The sequence below is a fragment of the Podarcis pityusensis genome, assembly GCF_964106645.2.
Source record: "Podarcis pityusensis genome assembly, chromosome: 6".
NCBI lineage: Eukaryota > Metazoa > Chordata > Lepidosauria > Squamata > Lacertidae > Podarcis > Podarcis pityusensis.
Genome location: NC_138030.1, coordinates 38,851,138 through 38,877,649, shown reverse-complemented (window position 1 = coordinate 38,877,649; position 26,512 = coordinate 38,851,138). Strand labels below are relative to the sequence as shown.

At 40.8% G+C, this 26,512-nt stretch overlaps 1 protein-coding gene and 2 long non-coding RNA genes across 3 annotated transcripts in view; all 3 read left to right on the top strand.

The window, feature by feature from the left end:
• LOC308479527 (complement receptor type 2-like) overlaps positions 1 to 26,512 on the top strand; it is a 92,255-nt gene that overhangs the window by 22,577 nt on the left and 43,166 nt on the right. Inside the window, exons 10-16 of the mRNA XM_081010235.1 lie at positions 15,734 to 15,913; positions 18,502 to 18,693; positions 20,524 to 20,715; positions 23,229 to 23,255; positions 24,755 to 24,818; positions 25,063 to 25,204; positions 26,061 to 26,115. Coding sequence (XP_080866361.1) covers positions 15,734 to 15,913; positions 18,502 to 18,693; positions 20,524 to 20,715; positions 23,229 to 23,255; positions 24,755 to 24,818; positions 25,063 to 25,204; positions 26,061 to 26,115 — 852 coding nt within the window. The remainder of the gene's footprint in view (positions 1 to 15,733; positions 15,914 to 18,501; positions 18,694 to 20,523; positions 20,716 to 23,228; positions 23,256 to 24,754; positions 24,819 to 25,062; positions 25,205 to 26,060; positions 26,116 to 26,512) is intronic.
• LOC308478936 lies at positions 992 to 7,296 on the top strand. The gene is made up of 3 exons (XR_013987381.1): positions 992 to 1,814; positions 5,444 to 5,984; positions 7,146 to 7,296. It is a non-coding gene; the product is annotated as an uncharacterized lncRNA (long non-coding RNA).
• On the top strand, positions 9,677 to 13,135 carry LOC308478933. Its single transcript, XR_013987377.1, has 2 exons — positions 9,677 to 10,639; positions 13,050 to 13,135. It is a non-coding gene; the product is annotated as an uncharacterized lncRNA (long non-coding RNA).

The window sequence follows — 26,512 nt, the reverse complement described above, 5'->3', positions numbered from 1 at the left end:
GTCTTTAATTCTATGGATCTAAGACCCGCTTTCATTTCAACCTTCTAGTGTAGCAGTTCAAATATGGTCATGAACACAAATCACCAAAAACTTGTACCTTTGAGCGCTCACACCAAAGATGCATTAAGGTCTCCAATATTTGGTTACCTCTCCAATATACAGGTGGAATGGAGTTGTCAGTGTAATGTAGGCATACTGGAGTCCAGTGCCATCTATGAATAAGTTTCAGTGTTGATACTTTAATTTTAGTGGGAATAGTTTTAAAAAGAGGTGTGTGCCCATTCACCCTCTGTGATACTCATGTTGAGATCTGATTCCTAGAGTGATTTATCTACCATGTTTAAACTGAAAAATCAAGTGGTCTCTTCCAACTCTATGATTCTATGATTCTAAGTATTTTATATGTATCTGTTGCTATCCCCTTCACATTTCTAGAACCAATTCCACACAGCTTCTTAAAACAGACTAAGGTATTTTGGTGCATCATGAGTTTAAAACCATTGTTTTATTATTACATTTATTTCCTACCTTTCCTCTAAGCAGCTTGAGGATGTGAGTATAGCTCTGTTTTCATGAAATGTGAGGATTTGTAAGTACTTATTTTTAAAATGAGACTTGCAGCTTTAGTATTGTAAAAGGAAATTCTAACCCTAGCAAAAAGGGAAAAAAGAAAAAAGAGATTTGGAATTAAAGAGTCAAATAAAGTCAATGATTATTCTTTTAAACCTGTATGGTTTCTAGATTAGTATAGGAGAAAGTTTAAAATGGCCAAGTCATATATGAGAGTACGTGCAGTAAGCGAAGCATATCAACCAGTTGTGATATGAAATCCACCTTGAGCTGCAGTACTTTCTTATGAGACTGCCAGTCTGAATGAGTAGACTTTCGAGAAATAGTCTTACAATGTTCTTTTCTGAGAAGTTTGCTTATTAGAAACATTTCCCCTTCTTTTCTAGGTATTTTCCTGAGAGTACTTATAGCTGGTATGTAATTTATTGAAAATGAATGGGAGAAACACGAAGATGTATTAAACATATTTAAATACCAGTGCTTTGTACAATTTCAGATGCTTTTTACCAATAGCAAAAAATACTGGGTCAGAGATAAGCATTTTGAAGTTTCACTTTTTGGAGAGAGTTAAGTCCATGCTTAATTCTCCTTATTAAATTAAGTCCCCTGGTTTTCAAAAGGGAAAATTAAGCATGGATTAAAAATCAGCTCATGCCCCTAGAAGTTTCTCCCATATTTTTCTTTGCTAGACAGGATTTACTTTTTGTTGAATTGACTCTGAACATTGTGCACACCATTGGTGCTTTGTAAATTTTCCACATTTTATCAGTTTAGCACTGGTGCTCAAATATTTGCTCATCAATTGATGAATCTCATCCTTGGGTCCAAAATCTACAAGTACATTGTCTCTCTCTCTCTCACACACACACGGTATTTACTGGTAATAATTTAAAATGATTTCTGGTACTAAATAGCAGTGTAGGCAGTGAATCACCAACCTTTACTCCATCATACTAATTTGTGTTTTTTTGTCTTGGAGTAACTTATGATCACCTAATGACAAATCATTGCATTTTATTGTTAACATTCAAGAGGTATTATTATGCTTTGAGTAACATTTGAAGGACATTTTCAAAACTGGTTTTGAATTATGCATGAGTTTTCTTGGCCTCTCATGAGCCTTTTTTAATAGGATAGTATGGTGTATTTTTCTTGTGTGTGTGTTTTTTTTTCCTTTTAGGGTGCCTATTACCTGTATTGATTGTTGGAACCAAAATGGTTTATCAGAATTTTTACTTAAAAAGGTAAAACATCTCTTATTACTAAACTCTTCTTTTATTTTCTGTTTTATGTTTCTAAATTTTTATTGAATTCTCAATTTTACATCTCAAAACAAAAATTTTCATACTATTTTATCTCCAATGACTTCCCTCCTCCTTCCATGGTTCATTTTGCTTGTCTATCATTCCTGCACATTTTACTTTAACCATTTTAATCAGTTCTCCACTCTTACATCACTCAAATATTCATTACACTGTTGAATTTATCTTAATGTTGCCAGTGTTTTCAGCTGTATACAATTACTTCCATATACTCAATAAATATTTTCCACTCTTCTTTGAATACATGTTCTTCTTGCTCTCTTACTCTATGTGTTAAACCTGCTAGTTCTGTGTATTCTAACATCTTAAGTTGCCAATCCTCCTTGCCTGGGACCTCTGTCGCTTTCTATTTTGGGGCTAACAAAACTTAAGCCGCCATTGTTGCATACATTAATTTTTTCTGGCACTTAGGAATTTCTGTCTGAACTATTCCCAACAGGAAGGACTCTGATCTTTGTGGGGAAAGTTATTTTAAACATTTTTTCAACTCACTGTAGATCATCTCCCAATATTATTTTACTTTTTTACATGTCCACCACATATGAAAAAATGTTCCCTCCATTTCTTTACATTTCCAGAACATATCTGATTCTGCTCTATACATCTTAATCAAGCTGTTCGGAGTTACAGTGAGGGGGAAAAGTATTTGATCCCCTGCTAAATTTTCCCATTTGCCCTCTGACGAAGAAATGACCAGTCCATAATTTTAATGGTAGGTTTATTGTAGCTGTGAGAGACAGAATAACAACAGGAAAACCCCAAAAAGGAAAGATAGCTCATCTCTCCTATGCTACCCTTGTGTATCTAAGATGACTGGGCAGCAGTCCAGTGCCTTTAAGGGAGGCCCACCATCCCATACTGTACAGTCTCATGTTGTGGCCTTCCTAGAAGCCCACAACCTTTTCTTATGACACAATACACACAATCAATTCCTTAAAGGACGCAGCTTTCAAGATCTAATAATAGATATTGAACTGGTTCCACCTTCTATACAGGTTCGACATAAAGAGACATCTTGCTGGATGCCATACTTGCTTTTTGATTACAATTTCATGTTTTCCAACACATGTGGTCATGCTCCAGATTTATACTTGTGTACTGCATTATATATTGGACTAAGATTAAGCCAATTCAGAAACAGCAATTAGTTCAATCTGGGGCTGCAAAATTGCTAACTGGGATTAAGTGTTGTGGTCAGATTATGGTAGTGTTTCACAAACTGCATTACCTCCAGATTCAATTGCTAGTACTTATTTTAAAGCCTTTCATGGCTTCTGTTAAAGCTTGTTGTCTCCAGATACCTGAAACATTATGTCTGCCTGTCCATATGCTAACATCTCCAGCAGAGCCCCATCACTGGGTCTTGAGATCTAATAGTGAAAAAACAATCTACTGACTATTGTGATTAACTGTGCAATCCTGTACATGTCTACTCAGAAGTAAAACCCATTGAGTCCAATGGGACCTGCTCTTAGATAAATGGGCAGGGGGTTACAGTGAAAAGAAGGCCTTGTGCATCCACAAAGCACTTCCATGAGGGAGAAGGAAGCCTATTTTCTGTAATTACTTTTCAAAGATAAATGCAGCACCTTTTAAAATTAAAAATAGTATTCTGTCTGCAACGATATTGTGGTTTTTATATTATGGTGTGGTGGATTGGGTTGGTTTTGGTTCCAATCCATTCCCACCAATTTATATAGAATGATACAGGTTTTGCACCTCGTTTGGTACCTTGCTGCAGTTTTGGTCGCCTCACAGTAGTGATATACTTCCATACAGATGACCCCCCTGAGACGTGGAACAAGTATATAGGTGGAGATCTCCATTGAGCCTAGAGAGGTGGAGAGGCCTAGATTGGTTAGCTGAAAGAGTGGGTTGACCATACTTCCATTCTCTGACAGGGCAAGAACAGAGAGCAGAGAGATGCAGCAGAGCACAACAGCTACCAAAGAACTTAGTTTGCTGCCAAAGAGTAAAGTAGCACTGGCCAGTCCTAACCTACTCAGCAATGACCTTTCAAGTGAAACATCCAAGAGGATAGCAGTACAAGGAAAACTGGGCCATCCCCGCAGCTTCAGAAGCAAATCAGTGTACTAGGTAGACTCAGCTTATTTCTGCCCTTTCCTTTCTTTTCCTTCCCTTTCTTTTACCTTTAATACCCCTATCACCCTTTACTTATGTGTTAAATGAGAGAGGCAGTATTCTGTTTAGGGTGGTCAGCAAAGGCCACCGCATCATCAGTATTAGTAGGCTTCCATAGTGCTGCATCCCATAATAACTGTGTATGGCTCCCTCATCTCTATGAACTCAGCATATGATCTCTGGAAGATATGTGCTCCTACATATATATTATTAATGAGAAAAAGCAATAAAGGGACATAAGATGCAACAGCACATTCAAAAACTGCAAGATACCGAATTTAGGGCCATATTTATCTTAAAAATCAAATAATAATTGTATCTGTGATCTGATCTACTTCCCATCTTTTAACATGTGTCTGAATTTAAATTGTGTTAAAGCCAAAATTCTTTTTGCTAATCTTTAGCTAATGCTGCATTTCCGTGCTCACATTCAGTAAATAAACGTGCAAAGAAATACAGGTACCTCGCCGGTTACATTCCTGAGTACCACATGTATATATGAAATGACGTATAGTGGGGAACACCATATAAAAAGCCTGTAAACACCCTCTAGACTCCACCACAATCGCTCCTTCCTAACCTCCTTTCTCAAACTCCAGCTCTCTGCAGGCCTCAAAGGTTGGTGCAAAGGCACCTGGGATTGCTAGCCATCTCCCCACTCTTTCTTGCACCATTTTTGCACTTTTCCCACTCTTTTCTGGCTGTTTCTGCCCTTTTTGCAGTTTAAATCTTTTTATTTAATTATTTCCTGGCATTGCATGTATATGTGGTTGGGCATGATGAAATGTGCATAAATAGGGTGATGCTTGTATGGTATGACAGTTCACACAGTAAACTGCAATGTCCCACAAACCTGTGCCTATAATATACACAGTTACAGGAAAGTGCCTATTTCAGATTCCACTTTTCAACATTTTAGTAATGAATGTGAAAATTCTATAAACATAACTATAAGTTAAAGAGTAGATATCTGCTTCAAGTAGAAGAACATGGGCCAGACTAAAACCTATATGCAGATGCTTATTAGCACAGTCCCAACAGCTACTTCAGAAGGGGATTATTGAGAACAAAGAAGAGTGCTCCTTTGCTCACCACTGCTCTGATTTAAAATGGCCCTCAAAATATGTGCTGGGGCCAAAGATACGTTGCAGAGAAGCAAAAGGCTTAAGCAGTCTTCTCTGAAAAGCTGAAATGGGTTGCTAACATGGTGCCCTTCAGATTGTTGGACTACATCCACTGTCATTTATGACCAGGGATGGCCTATCCCATTTCACCACATGGGACAAAAACAGAAAGTGCTTTTCTGTGCCCCCTGCCACCCCCTCCCCACTTCTGCTGCACACTGTAATGCTCCCACCCCCGCTCGTGCTGAACTAATTCTACAAAGATTTGTCGCTTTTCTTCTCCAGGGGTGAGGAAGAAAAGTGGTGAAGCGACACACCAGAATGCCCTCCACTAGCTCCAAACTCAGCAAAAGTGGGAGCAAGTCTGCAAGGGCTTGATGCTTGTCTTCTCTGTCCCAGGGACTGGGGAGAGAAGCTGCAATGCAGCATGCTGGAGTGCTCCCGACAAGGGCTGTTCTGCCAGTGTTGGAACACCACCTCTTGTGCTTCTTCCACCTGACACAGCCACTTCACGCTGCCTCATGGGCAGGCTAGCTCTGTTTATGACTACTGCCTGTGCTGCCTGTGACTTATGGAAGCTCTAGTCCAACAACATCAGGAGGGCACTATGTCGATTCTCCTGATCTAAAACAATAAGATTTCACTGTAAATTATGTTTCAGTTCTCCTATAAATTACTATAAATGACATCATATGTGCTTACTGTATTCATATTTTGAAGTTGAAGTTCCTCCAAAGAACTCACTTTGCCATCTTGGCCTCGCAACAGCCCTGGGAGATAGCTGAAAAACAGATGCTTGCCCAAATCTGCCAAATGATCTTCATTGGTAAGCAAGAAAATATTTCTAGATACTGGAAAATTTACCAATTCCTGGCAAACGTCCAACCTCAATTAAATATTTTTGATACTTTAATTCACCTGATACTTAAAATGAGGAACTACTTCACAAAAATATTTCATAAAATTGAAAAATTTGTGTTCTTTGCTTACAGTCCTAGATAGGGACAGAAGAACTTTATTTGTGGTTCAAACTGAGATCCATTAAGTGTGGCATTTTGTTGTTAGAAGCAGCCAGCTCACAACCACAGTTTTAGAATGGTAGGCATCCCTGATTGCTTGTCCTCAGCATCTGTACTTAAGAGTTCTTCGTAGTCTCTATACAGTCCATTGTGTGGGTTCTGTGCCCAGAGCAGTATTAAGAACCTTCTAGAGCAGGTGCCTTTCAGATGCTTTGGACTGCAAGTCCCTATTCCATGACTCTTGGTTGTGCTGGCTAGGGCTGATCAGAGTTGGCATCAAAGAGTCAGGAGGAGACCAGTTTGGGGAAAAGTTGGGCTCTTAAAAACATTTTGGTAGGTCTGCTTCCATTCCACATGATGTATTCTCAAGCAGTATGCCCCCATCCCCCTCAGTTCCTGCAGTGGTTGCATCTTTGAAACATCATCACCCTTCCTCCATTACTCTTTATAAAAAGCCACTTTATTCTGTTTTATTTTCTCTTCTCTCTATACAGTACTTTCCCTTTCAAATTTGTATTTTATTTCATCTCTAGGATCTCTCTAGACCAATACTATCTTTCTAGAAAAAAAGGTGCTGGAATTTACCACGAACACCTCCCTTGTTCTCTTAGAATGGCAATGGCACCCACGTGAGAGGTTCCAGAACTGAGTTCTGTCGAGTTCTAGCTATGAAAAGCTCTGCTCTAGACTATCTGAGACATCTTAGTGCTCCTCCAGAACCTGCCCCCTTTTAATTTTGTAAATATTTTTTTGCCATGCACGTAAAGCTGAATGCACACAAGTTGCTGGCTTACTGTGTATGCCCACACAGATGTTGTAGTTGTCTGGCTGTTTTAAATGACAGGCAAATCATAATGGGTTTTGTTGATGTTCAGCTGCTTCTTTCAAAGACTTTGCATTTTAGAAAGTTACAAACGTCACTGTATAATGATATTTCGTATTTGAGATTGGTTTTCTTTTCTTTTCAGGCACTTGATTAAACGAGCACTTCCTAAAAGCTACAAGGGATAAATTGTAAATTTCTGAAGATAATTATACACTTACATGAATCAAAGACTTTAAAGTTGAATTTGTATTATATATTAATTTACAAGAAATAAAGCATATACATGAATATAAGATCATAAATCTCATTTTTAAAAATAGATTCTGTACCTAGTGGCGACTGGTACTCATGGAACAGTAGGCAGAGAGATCAACAGTAGGTGGAGTTGGAGCCAATGATAGGCACAGCCAACTATTTCTAGTCCCGCCCCCCAATCTGCATTTGGGCTTGATGGGGCATGTGACCCTCACCTGTCCTAAGAGCTACTCCTGCTGAGGAATCACACACTTCCTCCCAGAGCTAATGCACCCCACCTGGCCAGCTAATGAGCTGAGCTATGTGCCCTTGTTTGTCTCAGCCTCCTGGAGTGTACCTGCTCCTCTTCCTTACGCCTCAGAGCCCACCATGTTCATGGAGATGGGGGCTGCTCTGGCTCTGGGTAATGGGTCCTGCTCCTCTGGTTCCTGTGCTGTGACTCCCATCACATCGCTGACCTCTGTCACCCCGTGAGTACTTTCTATGCCCCCAACCTCTCCTCCATCCCCAGCTTGCCCTGGTGTGTACCAGTCACAACTATACCCCTTGCCAGGATCTTCTTTCTCCTCCCCATTGTCCTGCCAATTCATGACATGTTATTTGAAAAGAATTAGTACCCAAACCTCACATATTCAGACATATTCAGATACAGTATATAAACAGCTAAACCTGTGTGTGCTACTTTAAACAAATTAGCAGTCTTAAATAAGCTTTTGGGTTTTTGCATGTGGCCGGTCTATGGCAGCTGTTTCTCAAGAAACCATTGGGGTGGTTGTGTGTGGAGAGATTAGATACAGTGGTACCTCGGTTTATGAACTTAATCTGTTCCGGAAGTCCGTTCTCAAACCGAAACCGTTCTTAAACCGAGGTGCGCTTTCCCTAATGAGGCCTCCCGCCGCCAGTGCCCTTCCACCGTTCGGATTCCGTTCTTAGACCGAGGTAAAGTTCGCAAACCAGGACACTACTTCTGGTTTTGCGGAGTTTATAAATCGAATTGTTTGCGAATAGGGCTGTTCTTAAACCGAAGTACCACTGTAATAGCATTTTTGCCTTCGTTGTTTGCCTTTTTCGATGTTTCAGAGGGTTTTCCCAGGTTTTCATCATTTTGGGATCATATTTCCATGGTTGGGAACACACTAACAATTTCCTCATAGCAATCAATGGAAATCGTCAACTCATGTAAATGCTTGCCTAACAAACAATTCATGAGAAAACATAGTGTTCGGATATCAAGACCTGCATGCAGTTGCTTAGATACACTTCCATGCTACATGCTTAAAAGTCATGTGTTGCCATCTGGTTGGCTAGTAAACTTAATCCTCAAATTGAAACTTTAACATTATTATTTAAGTAACACTATCAATGTTTATGATACTTTACTGAGTAACAAGTAAAAAAGGACAGGTCCTGGAAGCCTCCAAAATCTGAGCGTGCTGAAGAAAACAAAGGTTCAGATATAGGGAAATTCAGGCAAATTCAGATGTAACTATCCCAGCTAAATAAATCATAGTTTGTTAAATTTAGAATGTGCATAATACCTGCACACTTCCCTACTTCATCTTCGCTTTGTTGCACACTGACTTTGGTTGTCAAATCATGCTTTGTTAAAGCCACAATTTCCCGTTATATCTGGGAGAGGTAGCAATTAAAAGTGGATAGCAACAGTCAGTCAGCCAGCCACTAATTATTCATCATTGCATCAAATATTTATGAAGGCAGTAATAATTGTTATGGATTTAGGGACTTTCTTTAAAGAAGCCCACATCTGCTTCTGTTGATACATAGTCCTGTTTACAGCTGCTCCTAGTACAACTGTATTTCCTGCAAACTCTGTACTTTCTGTTGCTTCTACTGTTCTCTGTCTAGAGAACAAGCTTGAGTCAAGTCCACCCATCTCTCTGTGTTGCTTCTACTACATAAACATCCCATAGGCTAACAGCACACTGTCTCTTTTTTTATTCCAACTGTGCTTACATTCAAATGAGGAAAGGCTTGGCTGGGAGAGAGGAAAGCAGTTTGTGTTGATTTATCTGAGAAATTCTTTCTGCGGGATATGGGAGAAATGCAGCACTTTGACAATCCTGGTTGTTGTATATGGCTATGGTGTAATAGATTTCTGTTGCAATACATAACAATTCTGGATTAAAAAAATTAACTAATCTGGTACACAGGCTGAGACCAGATGTCAAAGAGAAAAACAACTACTGTACCAGACTTTGAGAAGACAGCTGAAGGCAGCCCTGTTTAGGAAAGCCTTTAATGTTTGACGGACTATTGTATTTTAATATTTTGTTGGAAGCTGCCCATAGTAGCTGGGGAAACCCAGCCAGATGGGTGGGGTATTATAATTATTATTATTATTATTTATTATTAACAAATGCTTTAAATTAATAAATCATCACTGGATGGTTCTTCTAAATTATTCCTCCCCAGCCACTCTCTCAAAGCTGCACCCTGTCTTTCTATTTATATTCCAAGTGCCTAATAATCTGGTTAAAACATTAGTTTGTATTGAAAATCAATAAAATGTCAACCTTGAAAGACTGATAAAACAAAAGACAGCTTCAATATATCAATATATCAAATAGAAGAGCCGAAGCAGCAATAACCAAAAGACAAATACTTGTTCAAATAGAGATGGCTCTCCAGTAGCCCAAGTGTCTCCCCCTAAACACCCCCAAAAGATGGGTCCTGGCAGATTTCTGCAACAGATATGAAGGGATACAGCCGTCAGTTACATATTTGACTAGTCATAAGCCACAGGCAGCACCCCACAATACTGGGATAATAATACCGGACTGCATTATATAGCTGTCATAAACCACATTTTCTCAGCCACGTCTAGACACTCTCTTCAGCCTGTCACATGGCGTAGTAAAACACTGCATTGCACTGTCTAGGATTTTTTAAAAAGAAATTGATCTTTAAAACCTTAAAAAGCAGCAGGAACCATATTTTCCCCACTCAATAATACTTCGATGTGAGAGAGCATGATTTCTACACTTTTTTCAAAGTAATGGGACAGTCCACCAACATACCACAGATGCGATACAATCCTGGATTTTCCCCGCTGTCTTTCGCAAGCAAGCTGTCATCTTCCACTGAGGTGGGGAGGAATGAAACGTAGCGAAAAAGTACAGTCTGCAAAGGATCCATCCGGCACTCTAGGTGGGAAATGCTATAGGGGGGAAACAGGGAACGCGAGCTGAACAGCGACCATCGCCGAACTCTCTTACGCCACTCGCCCGCGCAGTTGCGAGCCTGCCTTCTCTTCGCCGTCGCCGCTCAGCGTTATGCAACGGCCGCCCTGGAGGCTTCTGCTGACCCGCCGGCTCTTGGGGATGTCGATGCTGCTGTTGCTGCTGCCTCAGGGACTGGTGGGTGAGTACGAGGAAGGCAGGCGAGTGACGACGGAGCCTCTAGCTGCCTCTAGCGACCGCTGAGCCTCCCTTTCTCCCCGCCACCTGCCCCTTCCCCTCCCGCCCGCTCGCCTTCCCGCCCTCCTCAAGAAGCAAAACGCGGCGCGCGAGTGGGCGGGTCTTTCCAGGCGCCTGAGGTAAACGCGGATGTCCCCCCGCAGCCCGCCAGGTGGCGCCGAGGTGTCCGTCCTCCTCAGCCGCGAGGCGGTTGCGAGCCGCCCGCCGCGTCCCAGGCTGCGGCCTCCGTCGGCAGAGCCAATTGGGCTGCCCATCCTCCCAAGGGGACTTTCTCTGCCAGGCGGCCTTTCTTACTCCCGAGGAAGCACGCATGGGGAAGACCTTGGTGCCTCCCAGAGGGGTCTTTTAGGGCGATTGACACAATAATAGTGCATTAGCGGTGGGGTTGTTCTACTTTATTCTGTGGTGCTTCACTAACTCATTATATATAGATAATACACACACACACACACACACACACACGAGCTAGCTGCAACGCATAGGTCAGTTAGTTAACTATTTTTATTTATTTATTTACTTACTTGATGGGGGGGCAGCTGTAGAATGAAGAACCCAAGGTTAATATCAAATACATAAAATCATATGGACAAGACAAAACAAACTGTGCAGGGTCTTTATACCTAGTTGCTTATCTAGCTAAGCGCTTTGAGAGCACCTGGTGATCCACCAGAATTCAGGATTTCAGGGTTTTCCGGTGGAGGGAATACCACCAGTAGCATTCCACCTGCCAGTACAATTCAGTGGACAAAGGGACAAAGGGGGAAATCTTTGCTGGCAGAGTGACACAAGTGGCACACTGTCAGCAAAAAGAGCCACCAGAAATGTCTTCACTCAATCTACACACACACACACACCAACTTGGCATAGGGTGATTGTGGATTGCAGCCCATAAATTGCGAAGCCTATAAATTCTACACGGGATATTTGGCAACATGAGAAATAAAGCTACCCCAACAAAAAAATGAGATCCATGTTTCCATTACATCACATCTAAAATAAGACTTTCTATAGAATATAGAATTCTATGATTCTATTCTTGACATGGCACAGATACCAAAGTGCATCTGGCTGCAGCCTTTGTTATTTGTGTAAGTGAATCAGATAATCTCAGATTAATGGTGTGTGAGCCTTTCCTGGTCATCTCTGTAAAAAAGAGTGCTTTTTTTCTGGTGGTACACAATGGTACGTAGTATCACCACCTTTGGGGTGGGGGGGGAGACAGGAGGTCTCTCAGACCCCCGTCAGAGTATCACACCTCATTCACTAATCTGGGTAAATGCAAGGCGCGAGCCCATGTGCTGGCAGAATGTTGGATTCATTCCTGGCTAATTTATGGGTTCATCATTTTATGATAGTGTATGTATGTGCTTCATGCCTACCTGTTATTGCATTTTACTATTAGGAGGGCCCAAGATATGTATGTATGTATTTTACTGCTTGTCAACTGCTACAGAGGTTTTAGCTTGAGAAGTGTTATAGAGAGTAAAGAGACATGTTCTTTATTTTCTGTGGAAAAACTCCAGTTGAAAAGAGTTAGCTGAAGGATTTTTTTAAAGGGATCAGATTAAGATGGTTTTGTCCTAGACCTGCAGCAGATGTAAAAAAAAAATCTGTGTCAAAGGTGGATTGACGACTCATTGGGAAGGATGAGGATCCTGGGTTCCTCCATTACACTGACAAGCTGCCAAAGAGATCTGAAACTGTGCTAGACTGAGAGCTGGTAATTAATTTCTTCTCACTGGAGAAAACATCCCCACCCCACCTCAGAAAAACTAGTTGCTAAGGACGGCACAAACCAACAAGGCTTAGGACCACCACCACGAACCTTGCAGAGCTTGTCATAGGCTGGGAGGCCTGGGATGTTTGTGACATGACAGTGTAAGTGTGGCAGGCCCCTGGCAGGGCCTTCCAGCCTGCTTAGCCCCCGAGGCCTGGGGCAAGTGTGCCCAGTTGTCCTCCTTCCTTGCATGGGCCTGGCTTAGGAAACTGTGATAGATCTACCACCATAAGGATTGCTCTGCTCATTTCCTTCAAAAGGCATTCCAGTAGGAACATTTTATTTGAAATTAACAAGAACTGTGTAAGAACATCAGAGCTAGTTTCACTGGAGCTTGCAGAAGAGAAGATTAAGGATATTGAGTCCTCAGTGTGAAAGGTGTCTGCTAATACACACTGTTTAATGAACTCAACTTAAAACACTTTCACTGCATTGTCAGTGTTTTTCTTTCATTATTGTTTGTTATAATTATCCCATATTTAGTTTTTTAGAACAAATATAGTGAAACTGTAAACAGGATTTTTACTTCCCAAGGCTTATGTGTCATATTAATCTTTGTCTTTTTATATGAACCCAGAGACCTGTGATGTTGACGATTTACCAATATTTCCCTTTTCTGAGGTCGGTATGTATATATATGACCACTTCGCAATATATGGATGCAAAGAAGGTGCTGTAAGAGTGCATGATAAAACTAACACAACTACATGTATTAACGGTTCCTGGACACCGTTGTCAGACCCCTGTCATGGTATGTGTTGCTCTAAACGTGTTCGTTTATTTTGGTGATTTCTAAAAAGTTACTCTAATGCTTTAAACATAAGAAATATAAAGCTGCTCTTAATTTGTGGTTGTGATCGTACCCACACTTACTTAGAAATAAACTCTAATGAAATAAGAAGTAGATTGCTGGAAGAAATATCAACAACCTCAGATATGCAGATGTCACAACCTTGATGGCAGAAAGTGAGGAGGAATTAAAGAACCCTTTGAGGGTGAAAGAGGAGAGCGCAAAATAAGGTCTGAAGCTCAACATCAAAAAAACTAAGATCATGGCCACTGGTCCCATCACCTCCTGGCAAACAGAAGGGGAAGAAATGGAGGCAGTGAGAGATTTTACTTTCTTGGGTTCCATGATCTCTGCAGATGGTGACAGCAGTCACAAAATTAATAGACGCCTGCTTCTTGGGAGAAAAGAAATGACAAACCTAGATAGCATCTTAAAAAGCAGAGACATCACCTTGCCAACAAAGGTCCGTACAGTTAAAGCTATGGTTTTCCCAGTAGTGATGTATGGAAGTGAGAGCTGGACCATAAAGAAGGCTGATTGCCGAAGAATTGATACTTTTGAATTATGGTGCTCTTGAGAGTCCCATGGACTGCAAGAAGATCAAACCTATCCATTCTTAAGGAAATCAGCCCTGAGTGCTCACTGGAAGGACAGATCCTGAAGCTGAGGCTCCAATACTTTGGCTACCTCATGAGAAGAGAAGACTCCCTGGAAAAGACCCTGATGTTGGGAAAGATTGAGGGCACAAGGAGAAGGGGACGACAGAGGACGAGATGGTTGGACAGTGTTCTTGAAGCTACCAACATGAGTCTGACCAAACTGCGGGAGGCAGTGGAAGACAGGAGTGCCTGGCATGCTCTGGTTCATGGGGTCATGAAGAGTCGGACACAACTAAACAACAACAACAAAGACAGCAGGTGACAGAAATGGTGGCCAACTCATGCCTGGGGCCTGCAGGACCCCTTTTTTGTGGGGAATATTTGTACTCAAGATGGCTTTGTTTGTCATAAGTAATACACCTTAAGGTTTTCTTGTGCTCTCAACATGCACTCCAGACTATTTCTCTCTGCACATCAGTGCAGCGTATTTACCAGACTCCCAACAGTTCTATCCAAGTTTTGCCTATTTGCTAAATTGTTCAATATTTTTCTAGGAATTTCTTGTGTAGTTCCTCCAAGTAGTCTTGATGGCTCTCACAATGGGACTGGGACTTATCCTTAAGAAATAGTGATAAAATACCATTACAATGAGACATTATTGGTCATTGCAGCACCTTCCATTTCTTGTGATATTGTTGCTAATAACAGTAAAGCACAGTGGAGAGGGGAATTCCCTCTACCCACATGTGGAGGTTGATTTTCTTTTCATAACAATTATATCTGCAGTGATGCTATTAAAAAAGCCTACTGACTTGCTAGGAAGCTGTGTGCTGCTATGTCCAGATCAGTGATAGGATTTTATAAATACATGTGTATGTTTCCTGCTTCCCTGAGTGCTCCAGTGTTTTGCCAAGTTTGTCTTCCTTTTGAAGGAGAAATCACTGGAGACAGATGTATATTTGAAAATAAGCCAAACATTAAAAGAACAAATAGAATAATGCTGGAGGAAAACAGAATATGCACTTATAGCAGGCCACTGGAATTGCTGCCCCTGCCATCCTATCTCTTAGCACTCCTGATTCATAAAGATGCTAGCTAGCTAGTTGTCAATGACAATCACATAAGCAGAATTATTTGACTCTTCATGTTTTCCTATTAACTGTTTGATTGCTAGGAATCTGATTTCCCAATAGTGCAAAAGCTAATTTACAGAAAGATAATGTTGAACCCTCACAGGAGATGGATTTATTTTATCAACCAATAATCTTGCACAACCATTACAAAAGTATTCCTCAAACAGGAAAGCACTCGTCTGAAAAGCTGTTCCTCTTCAGAAATGTGCTTCATGCAGTAAACAATGTATTCAGGGGGCAAAGACAAGCTGCTGGTGGGCCTGGGGAAATGGTGTGGGGTTAAACCTCCACTCTCTCATCCACATTGCAATCCTAATCTGAATTGAAGCTTAGTGAGACTGCTTTTCCTGCAGAAAGTGGCCGGTTCTAAGACCACTTAAAAGAAAAGTGTGCTTGTCATAACATGCATTTGACCCTTAGTGGCTGTTCCTTTAGGTGATTATACTAAAGTTGCACAATTATAAATGGTGAACAAATTATAGCAACCCAATACATAAAGTGAGTCTAAACATTTCTTTTTTAATGATAATATATATTACTCCAGCTATTGGGTTAGCCAATGGTAAACATAGCCCTTGGACCAAAAAGGGGTTGGCCACTCCTGATCTAGATTAATGATTTAGGAGAGAATAATTTTTAATAAGTTTCATCAGAAAATATCCCATTCTCAAGAGAGCAGAAATGTAAATATTCTAGTTTTTAAGGAGTTCTGCTTTTTAATTTTACTTTTCACTTTCAGTTATGTGTGCCAATCCAGTAGTTCCAGATGGAATAAAATTAAGTGGATTTAGAGATTCCTATACCTATGGCAGCAGTATTACATTTGAATGTAAAATTGGATACTTCTTAATCGGCAGTTATTTTATTCGCTGTGAGGAGAACGGTTCTTGGGTCCCTGAAGTGCCATCCTGCAAAAAGAGTAAGGCTTTGAAAAAAGCACTGGATTAGAATATAATTTTGTTATTCCACAATAAAAAGCCATTTAAACATAGGGAACTGGCATGTTTAAAAAGGAGTAAAGAATGTTGGCCACCAAGGTGTATTTTTGTGTTATATCTCACAAAGTTCAGAGAACCAATTGAGCTTTAATTGCTTAAACATTAGTATAATAATGGTTCACTAATGCAGAAGAAGGGGCAGCCCAAATTTGAAAACACATTTGTTAGTTTTGCATGTGTCTACTCCAGTGGGGAGGACAGAAAATAAAATCATAGTAGGAAGTACCATAGTGTCTGGAGTTCACCAGTGCTAGGAGGAGACAATTAAGGAATCCAAGGCAGAACGTAATCAAAAGGTGGAATGCATAAAGGCTGCTGTATGGAGCTGCAAGTTCAGCTCAGCTAAGTTACAAGCAGCAAAGGCAAGGTTGGGGCTGTGTGTGCGCAATCGTAGAACTGCTAGAGTGGCAGCAAAAGCCGCGGCTCTGAGTTTGCTGCTGCCCTAGTGCTAGCCAGGTAAGCAAGAATGATGCTGGTGTTCAGCATCCGCCCCATCACATGAACCGTTGCTAGACTTATAGAAGTCAGTTGGCCAATAACCTGTTATACTCGGCCTACCATCCGTTTGTTGATACTATACCAAACTTCAAGCAGTGTGATCAACAGAGTCTGCACAGCTCTAGCAGAGTCATTGAGCAGAATGTCAGGTTCTTCCTGCTTTCCAGTAGTCAGCCTTTTCTGGAGTTCCCAGTTCAGAAAACTCTTTGCTCAGACAGTTCAGTTCAAATTATATAAACTGTTCAATGTCTCATGACACAAGACAAAAAATAAACACACTAGCTACATAAAATCTAAGAGATGCAGCTGCATCATGAACTAATCTACTATAATTCAGTTCTTGTGGTTTTAAAAATAAATCTTGTAAAGACCCAAGTTTATAGAGATCCACTAGCACTTTACCATGCTAGCTCACCATGCTATGTTATCGCCATATAGCATGTTACCTTCAGCTTGACTGCCGATAACTTGAAAGTACCTCACATTCAGCCAGTGCTGGTGATTCCAACCTTGGCTTTATACCCACCACAGCATGTATACACATTCCTTAGAGAAAGGGAGGGTGGATGATTCCCTACTCCTGGCCTAGGACCTACACCTTGCCAAATGGTCTAGGACCTACACCTTCCCAAGTGCAATATTTTAAAGAAGTCCATTGAAATCTAGCTTACACAGAGATTTTGTAGCTTCACTCATCACATAGATGTTAGTCATTTGTTTCTGAAAGGGTAACTCTTATCCCGTTTGCCTAATAGCATTTGTTTTACAAGCATACCCAATGTGTGACTGCACAGAAAACATTTCAAGAACAAAAGTTTAAGAATAATTTAACTTTTCTCCTGTTGTGTTCAAAAGAATAGGGTTTGCATGACTTGCCATGACGTAATTGGTGTTAAACTGTTTTGTGCCTTCTTACAGAGCTCAAAAACAGGGCCGTCTTAAGCATATACAGTGCCGGGGTGCAAAGATCCGCCTGGTGCTCCTAGGTTGCCCAGAGTTGTCAACCTTTTTTAAGGGGGGGACCCCAAAGTTGTTTAGGAAATAGTTGTTTACCTTTAGAACAATTGTGGGATGCAGGGACTCAAAGCGCCAACCAACGGGGGTGCCAGCGCCCCACGCACAGGGGTGTACAAAGGTGGGTGGGGGTTCCATGCTGGGGACGATGACAAAATGTTGGGTGGCAGTCACCGGGCTGTCCGCCCGCTGCCTCCACACACCCCTGCTGCATGGCGGCTGTTTTGGCTGCGCATGCAGCACCTGGAGCGCCATGAAACGTTGTGGGCGCTGCGTGGCGCATCCTGTTGCATGCGCCAAGCTGCGAGTTCCTTTGCTGGCTTTTCCGCTGTCGGCGCATGTTCCCAGTGCCTCCCAATATGGGGTGCCAGTGCAGAATGACGGGGAATGCAAGCGGCAGCAGAGGAAACATCTCCGGACAGGATCCGCATGCTCCTATTCGTCAGGATTTGTTGTTGCCGTCGGCGCGTGGCAGATCCCGTCTGGAGATACCGTTTGCATTCCCCATTGTTCTGCACTGGCACCCCACGTTGGGTGGTGCTGGGAGTGTGCGCCAACAGTGGAAAAGCCAGCAAAGGAACCCGCAGCTTGGCGCATGCAACAGGATGCACTGCGCCACGCCCACGTTACATGGCGCTCCGGGCCATGAAACAGCGGCCATGCAGCTGGGGGAAGAGTTGACAGCTGAGCGGAGCAGAACCTGTCGGAGCCCTGCAGGCTCTTCTGCTGCGGGCTGCTCAGTGCAAGTTCGGGGGCAAGCGTTGGAGTCCGGCTGTTGGCGGCTCTTCCTCGGACTCCAATACTCGGCCCCAGGCTCTTGGTCTGGCACCCCTGAGAGCCTGGCGCCCGGGTGCCATGCACCCCTAGCGCCAATGGTTAGGACGGCCTGCTCAAAAATCCAGGTACCTGACACAATGGCGGCATCTTGAATCTTGTAACAGATTGTATACTATTAGTCTTGCATTTATATCTTCTAGTTTTATTTTTCTTGTTATAGTTTATCCGGAAAATTGTGGTGCTCCAGTAATGCCCAAAGGGAGTGTGTATCCATTGCAATCTGAATACACAATTGGAGATACCATCACAGTTTACTGCCATCCAAACCATTCTTTTTTTGATGAAACCACAAAGATGACTGTAAAATGCAAAGGCTACAATCAGTGGGATCCTTCTATACAACCATGTTTCTGTATGTATATAAATCCATATATAAATGTTCCTTTTAACGCCATACTCAAGACAGGTATTTCCCATTATCTACAGGTAAATCACAGATGGGCAGACACACCCACACCATTATATGTGGTCTTGACATCTTCTGAAGCTGCTTCATTCTTCTAGCAGTTTTTTGTTTACTTTTTTGTTCATTATTACATTTATATTCCACCTTTCTTCCATAGAGTTCAGGGTGGTGTACATAGGTCTATGTCTCCCAATTTTATCTGTACATCAACAGTGGAATGCTGTTTGGGCCAAGAGACAGTAAATGGCCCAAGGTCACCTAGGTAGCTTCATGGCTTACTGTGGATTTGAACCTGGTCCTTGTCTAATCCCCCCCCCCGCCCCCCGCAAAGGTATCTTAAGTACAATTTGACAGACTTCTGTCATGTGTATTTACATGAATGCTTTCACTTGCTTTCCAGAACATTGGCTGCATTGGTCTATTGGACTAAAAATGATATATTTTAATCCCAATGACAGTTGATATTTTTATTTTAGTGGTATGCTAGCTGCTGTGTGCACCTCATAATATCCTGTCCCTGATTAGAGATTCAGTTCTGGGTCCCTTTGCATGAAAGTTAGTACTGAATGTGGCTTACATGAATGTGGCTGGCCATGGGATTGCCCAGCTGCCATATACAGTGGTGCCTCGCAAGACGAAATTAATCCGTTCCGCGAGTGTCTTCGTCTAGCGGTTTTTTCGTCTTGCGAAGCAACCCGATTAGCGGATTAGCGCTATTAGCGGTTTAGCGGCTATTAAAGGCTTATCGTCTTAGCGGATTAGCTACTAAAAGGCTATTAAAGGCTTAGCGGCTTAGATAAAGGGGGGGGGGAGCGGAAAAAAATCTCAAGACTCACAAGACATTTTTGTCTTGCGAAGCAAGCCCATAGGGAAATTCGTCCTGCGAAGCAACTCAAAAACGGAAAACCCTTTCGTCTAGCGGGTTTTCCGTCTTGCGAGGCATTCGTCTTGCGGGGCACCACTGTATGAGCTTTCTTCTTGCCAATACCTAGAATTTTAGTCTTTGCAGTAATAATAGGTGCTGTTTCATACAAAACTTAGTTGCTCAGTAACTTCCATATTCCAGTTAATGTGGTGGAGATAACTGCAATAGCATCAGCATGCAGAAGGCCTGAAATTGAAGTATTCCAAACCACTCAGTTCTTGTACAATGTTTTTAATATGAAAACAAATCATTAGTGAAAAAATCCATTGGAGTGATAGAGCAAAAGCTGCAAGTTTGGAATCCTTTCATTTTGCACAATGCAAGAATGGGATGGGGTTAGAACCATGACAAATAGGCCAGGGCTGCAGAGTTGACCAGTGGAAGAAGTAAAAGAGAAGGTACAATACTGTGGCTGTGAACTGGATTGCACCCTCTCTTAACCTTTTCCAGGGATCTACAAACTAGCTATCAATACCTAATAGGATGCATCACGCCAAGCTTTGCAAACATGACCTAAAAATCTTCCTTTTAGCCCCATCCCAGGAGAAAGAAGTAACAATGCCACCTGGATGATGAATGAATGTTCACTTAGAACAGAGAGACAGAGCTGGGTGTCATCTGCTTATTGTTGACACTTCACTCCAGATCTCCTAATGGCAGCTCCCAGACACTTCTGACAGATGTAAAATAGCACAATATTATACATAATATCAGGAAGTTTTCTTAACTTTTTTGTATAGAACATTCTGCATTTTGCAAAATCAAGTTGCACAAGTATGAATTTTTTTCCTATTTTGTGTGCAGTTTAGTACTTCTTTATATTATTTTTAATAGTTTTTTTGTGTTTTCAGCTAGAACATCACCAGACACTACTGAACTCTATATCCGTAATGGAAGAATAATCTATGGGGAGAAAGAATACTACAGCATTGGAGATGAAGTTACTATTCAATGTGATATTGGCTATATTTTGATCGGATCACCTAAGATAAATTACATCGGTGGGAAGCAATGGTTGCCTGATATTCCAACTTGTGCTCTGAGTAAGCATTATATTTCTGAAAATACTGTTATAAATGCTAAATCTCTGACCGGTGAGAGATTTGGGGGTGCAAATGCATACCTCTAAGATGGTGGTACCTGCAAAAACATATATGGTTTTATTTACACATGCATACATACTTGTCATCGGTTAACTGGAATTGTGTTAACATTCTGGTCTCTGCCCATGGGTACAGCATCCATCTCATCTCCAAGCTTAGACATATTAGGGTGCTTCTCAAGAAGGATACCGGCCCCCGTCTTGCAGCTTTTGAGCAGGATACAGGAGACAACAATGATATCCATATCTAGCAAGGTATAGAGGGACCTCCACCTTAACTTTAAATGGCCAAAGCCTTTTCACAGGCAGCCAAGCTGAACTGTGGTAGTAGCTGAAGGTACAGTCCATGCCTATCCATGTAGACCTGTAGGAAGACATCAGCTACGGTTTGAAGGTGAATGCCTGAATGGTGAAGTTGAGGGGGCACATGGAAAAATCACTGACAAGCACCACTAGGCCAGGGAAGACTGGGCCAGCCTCTGGCTTGTCAGCAAGGACGGGACATCCAGAAGATAGCTATACCATGTTTCCTCCCAATAACACAGACATTGACACCCATAAAGTAGCAGTTGGTGTTCATAACCTCTTGAAGAACTATGCTGTAGAAGTACTTTTGGTTGTAGAACTCTGGACTGCAACCCTCTACAGCAAAATGTGGATACGGAATGAATCCTGGGCACCACTAGCCCATGGGAAGTCAAGCTTCTAGAAGTCTTTGAGAATTTTTATTCTGACTCTTACTTTTATAACATCTTTCAGGTAATATTTGTTTAGTACCTAGTCAGTTTCTCTGAAGATCTTGCAAGCTGAATTTACCCACCCCAAAGGTGATATTCAGGGGCAAACAACCTTCTCTGAAGGCTATATTGTAAATTGTCAGCACTAGGCACTTCTGAACAGGCACTGCTCTTTGCATCCCATTTCCTGGTGCTGGATCACAAGGTGTTATCTCTTCAGTCAGAATGTAGAATTTTGACGTGGTCATTTGAAACATGACATAGAAACTAGTGTTGTCCCAACCATTACCATCCAGCATGGATAACCAGATCAGGAATGTCTACTGCATTGGGCTAAATTCTGTGTTCAGATGGTTACTCATTAGTGATGCAGCAGCCATGGTGACACATCTTGCACTCAGTTAAAACTGGTGCTTTTAGGGCATTGACACATGTATATTTGTATGCATGGATATTTAGTTTAAATGAAAATTTAATATCCATTTGTATGTGGAATTGGGTCTTGTTAGTGGTTGAATTGTCCACTCACAAATCCCAAGACCCAATACAATTATCAGAAATGGTATTTACAGACTAAAACACATTCAGAGTGGAAACAGTTGAGGTGTAACCATTTACAGATATTTGCAGAAATGCTTCATACTTCACAGCACACCTTTATGAAGACTGCTCTTTTAAGAAAATGGTCCTGGGCATTTTTCTCTTAACCAGGGTCTCCCAGCTTTTGAGGCCCCTACCCACAATTAAAATTTAAAAATGATGAGTCAACATACAAATACAAATTAACCAACCTCATTCAACAATCAAAACCTGTTTCCTTGCTTTCTTCAGTTTCAGAGCAAGAAATCCACCTGAGGCCCATGTCAAGCAGCTGCTTCTTACCCCACTCCCACATTTCAATTTCGATATTTGTACCCCGCCCATGTGACTGGGTTGCCCCTGCTACTGTGGGCGCCTTCCAACATATATTAAAACATAATAAAACATTAGACGTTAAAAGGCTTCCTTATACAGGCCTGCATTCAGATGTCTTCTAAAGGTTATATAGTTACTCATCTCCTTGACATCTGAAGGGAGGGCATTCCACAGGATGGGTGCCACTACTGAGAAGGCAAAAACCTGCTACCATGCACACACATTCAAGAAGTCCCTCAAGTAGCTGCCTGCCAGCTGCTCCATGTGACTGGCAGACAGCAAAGCAAACAACAGTTTCTGCACTTCCTCTCCCACCCCAACACACATTCTCAAAAGCTTCTGAAGTAGTTGTTTGATGTAGCTGACAGGCAATAAAACAAATTAATTTTCCTGTTTGTGAAAATCTGTAAATAGTCTGCATAATCCTCAAGTATTTCGTTTTAAAATGATATTTGCAACTTTAGTATTTTAAAAGGAAGTTCTTACCACAGCAAAAAACAATTATGATTTGAGATTTGAGTCATGTAAAGTCAACATTTATTCTTTTAAACCCATGTGGTTTCTTAATATAATATTAATTTTTGAAGTGCCTGTCGTGTATGTATGGTGTGTGTGTGAAAATGAGTTAAGTAAACATACCCACCAGCTCTGATACAAAATCCACCTTGAGCTGCAGTACTTCATTTTATAAGCCATTTCAGATGTTGCTGCCAGTCCGAATGTGTAGCCTTTCTATAATTAGTCTTACAAGGTTTTATTCTGAGACGTTTGCTTATTAGACCCATTTCCCCCTTTTTTCTAGGTGTTTTCCTGAGACTACTTATAGCTGGTATGTAATTTCTTGAAAATGAATGGGGGAAACATGGCCATGCATTATAGTTTTTTACATACCGATATTTTATACAATTTAATATGCAAAAAATATGAAATGGTATAAAACATTGCTTTGTGAAAAATGACAATTATATTATGGGGTCATAGAAAGCTGGGCACTATGTAGCCAAAGATAAGCATTTTGAAGTTTCATTGTAGAGATTTAAGAAATTGGGCCTTAAAAGTGCTTACAGTCAGTTGATGATTCTAGATTCCCCCCCCCACACTTTTTTTCCTAAATAGGAGTTTCTTTTTGTTGCACTGACTCTGGATTATTCAAGGACTGTTTGTGTGTGTTTACATATAAACACACACACACACTTTATTCCAAACATTTACAAAGCACCAATAGTGTGCACAATTTTTCATATTTCCAAAGCTTGGCATCAATGCTCAAATCTTTGCTCATCATTTGTCTAATCTCCTCTGGGGTTGAGATACATCTTTAAACTCAGTGGAGTTTACTTTCAAGTACAGTTAGTATTTCCCCCCTATGGAAGCAATCCAAATAAATTTGCTGGCAAGTTTTACCTTAACATTCCAAGAGGTAGAATCAATTTCATAATATTTTTTTTTTTATTAATAATTTTTTATTAAGGTTTTAAACAAAGAAAAAAGAAAAACAACACACACAAAAAACAATACAAAACTTAACAATAAAAACGAAACATAACAATTAAAAACAAACTCTCTTTTCCATTTCCAATTTTAGATTACTTATTTTCTGGACTTCCTCATACCTCCTTTTTTTGTATTCCAATCTACATTATTTGTCCAGCAGTTTCTTTTCCACTTTTTTAATCCCAATCTTTAATTTAATAAAATGTTAAAATATATAACTTCAACTTTTTTAAACCTAATCCTTGCTCTTAATGTCATATAGCTTTAAATTTTTCTCTTTTATTATCAAATTTCCATTTCTTTAAACATCTTTAATCTTAATCTTTAATCTTAATCTATCCTTAACTTTAACCTGTACAGCTGGAAACCACTTATTTTCAATCCAACATCACTCTAACATTCCTTAATTTTGCAGTGTTTCTGAAGATAGTCTTTGAATTTCTTCCAGTCTTCCTCCATCGACTCTTCTCCCTGGTCACGGATTCTGCCAGTCATTTCCGCCAGAATCAATTTCATAATAATCCTGTCTGTGAAACTGTAATTTTAGAATTTTGGCATCATAGTTATTTCAGATAGGTTCCCATAACAAAACAACAAATACAACAAATCACCCGTCTTTACACCCTAATAATAAGTGGTTTGGTCTTAGAATGACTTGTGACCACCAAATGACAGTTTAATGTATTTTATTGTTAAGTACATTCAAGTGTGAAATGTTTATTAGTAATATTTGCAGAGCATTTTCTATGCTGTTTTTAATTATGCATCAGTTTTATTGACCTTTTGTGGGCTTTTTTACTAGAATGGTGGTGTGTGTTTCTTCTTCTTTTTTAGCAAGCATATTACCTATATTGATCCTGACACTTAAATGGGCTTATAAGAAATGTTCACAATCAAGGTAAAAGTTTTCTTATCACCAAACTCCCATTTTCCTTTCTGTTTTGCATTTCTAAGGTCTACAACATTTTATCTAAATAAATATACTCTCCTTGTAGATAATAAATTGATATTCTCACAACCTTGCTATGGGGGCTGTTTTGAAATTTTAAAGGAAATGCAATATACTTTTTATATTAAACCAGAGCTACCAAATATTGTTCACAAAAAATGTATTAATTTCCCCTTTTTTGCTGAATATCCAGACAAGGTCAAGTTACAGTATCTGAATGCTTCATCTACCTAGGCATTGGTGTTCACTCTGTTCTGAATGGGGTTGCCCAGCCCACACGAGGCAGGGTGAAGCCAATTGGTGCCAATGCTGGTGCTGTTTTCCACCGGCAGGAGGTCAGGCAGCACTTCTTATTGCACCTCAAGTGGTGAAATGGGACACATGGCTCCTGGTTGCAGGCCAGGGTTGCCCCTTGTTTCAGCATTGTTTCAACTGGTTGTTCCTTTGGAGTGTGGAAACTTTGGTTCTCCAAATGTTTATAGACTTCAAGTGCTATCAGGCCCAGCCAGAATAGCTAGCAGTTTCTCACCCGACAGTGCTTCAGAAACTGCAGTGCCTCCAAGCCCATTTCTACACACAATTCCAAATTGTTTTAAGCTTGTTCACATCTTGGGACCAGGTACAAAGGATGATCCTGTCTGTACATGGTCCCGTCCATACACAAATTTCTGAAGTGGAGGCCTTTTTCTGAGTTTCATCACTATCTGAGGTCTCATGGATACTGGAGAAAGGATTTTCTCCAGAATGAAGGCTTAGCTGACGTGTTCATTGATATAATTTTGATGCCAGGTGATTTAAAAAATAATAATCCCAAGACTTAATCAAATTTACTCTGTCACTTCTGTTCTCCGACAGGCTACCAAAGGGAGAACAATGTGGCATATGAATGAAGTCACAGAAGTCATTAATGTTGTCACTTGGGCAGTAGCAGGAAATAAAGGAGAGGCAGAAACAGAGCAAGAATACCAGATAGAAAGCAGACATCTGGAGGAAAACCAAACCAGTCTTCTCCAATGAGTAGTTTTCAGTAACAGAGCCAAGGGGACAGTGTATGAGGCAGATTTGACATAATCTTCACAACATGAAGAGCCAATCAGTGGAGGCAACTGGGTAGACTCATCTTATTATTCTCTTTCTTTTCCTTCCCCTTCTTTCCTTCCCCTTCTTTGGCCCTTTACTTACATGTTACAGGACAGTCAGAACTCTGTTGAGGAACTCAGCAAAAACCACTGTACCAACTGTATAGGTAGGATCTCATAGTGCTGCATCCCACTACCTTTGTGTGAACTGCCCCTTTCTCCTGCTGATTGAGCATAAGATTCCTGACAGGTATATGCTACAACATGTAGTTTTATGAAGAAAGCAACAAAGGCACATACTATGCAATAGTCCCTTCTGAAATTGCAAGATTTTGAATCTAGGGCAATAATCACCTTAAAAATAAAATAACAGTATCAGTGAAACACTGTTCAGTTTGATCTACTTTTCTTCCTTTAAAATGTGTCCACCTTTTGTTTCTTTAAAACCTACTTTTTTCATCTTTTGCTAATAGTGTCTTATTCTTGTCATTTAGTAAAAACACACATGCAAGGAAGTATGACAGTTCACAAATTACAGTATCTTTTAAACCTAATTTACTCAGG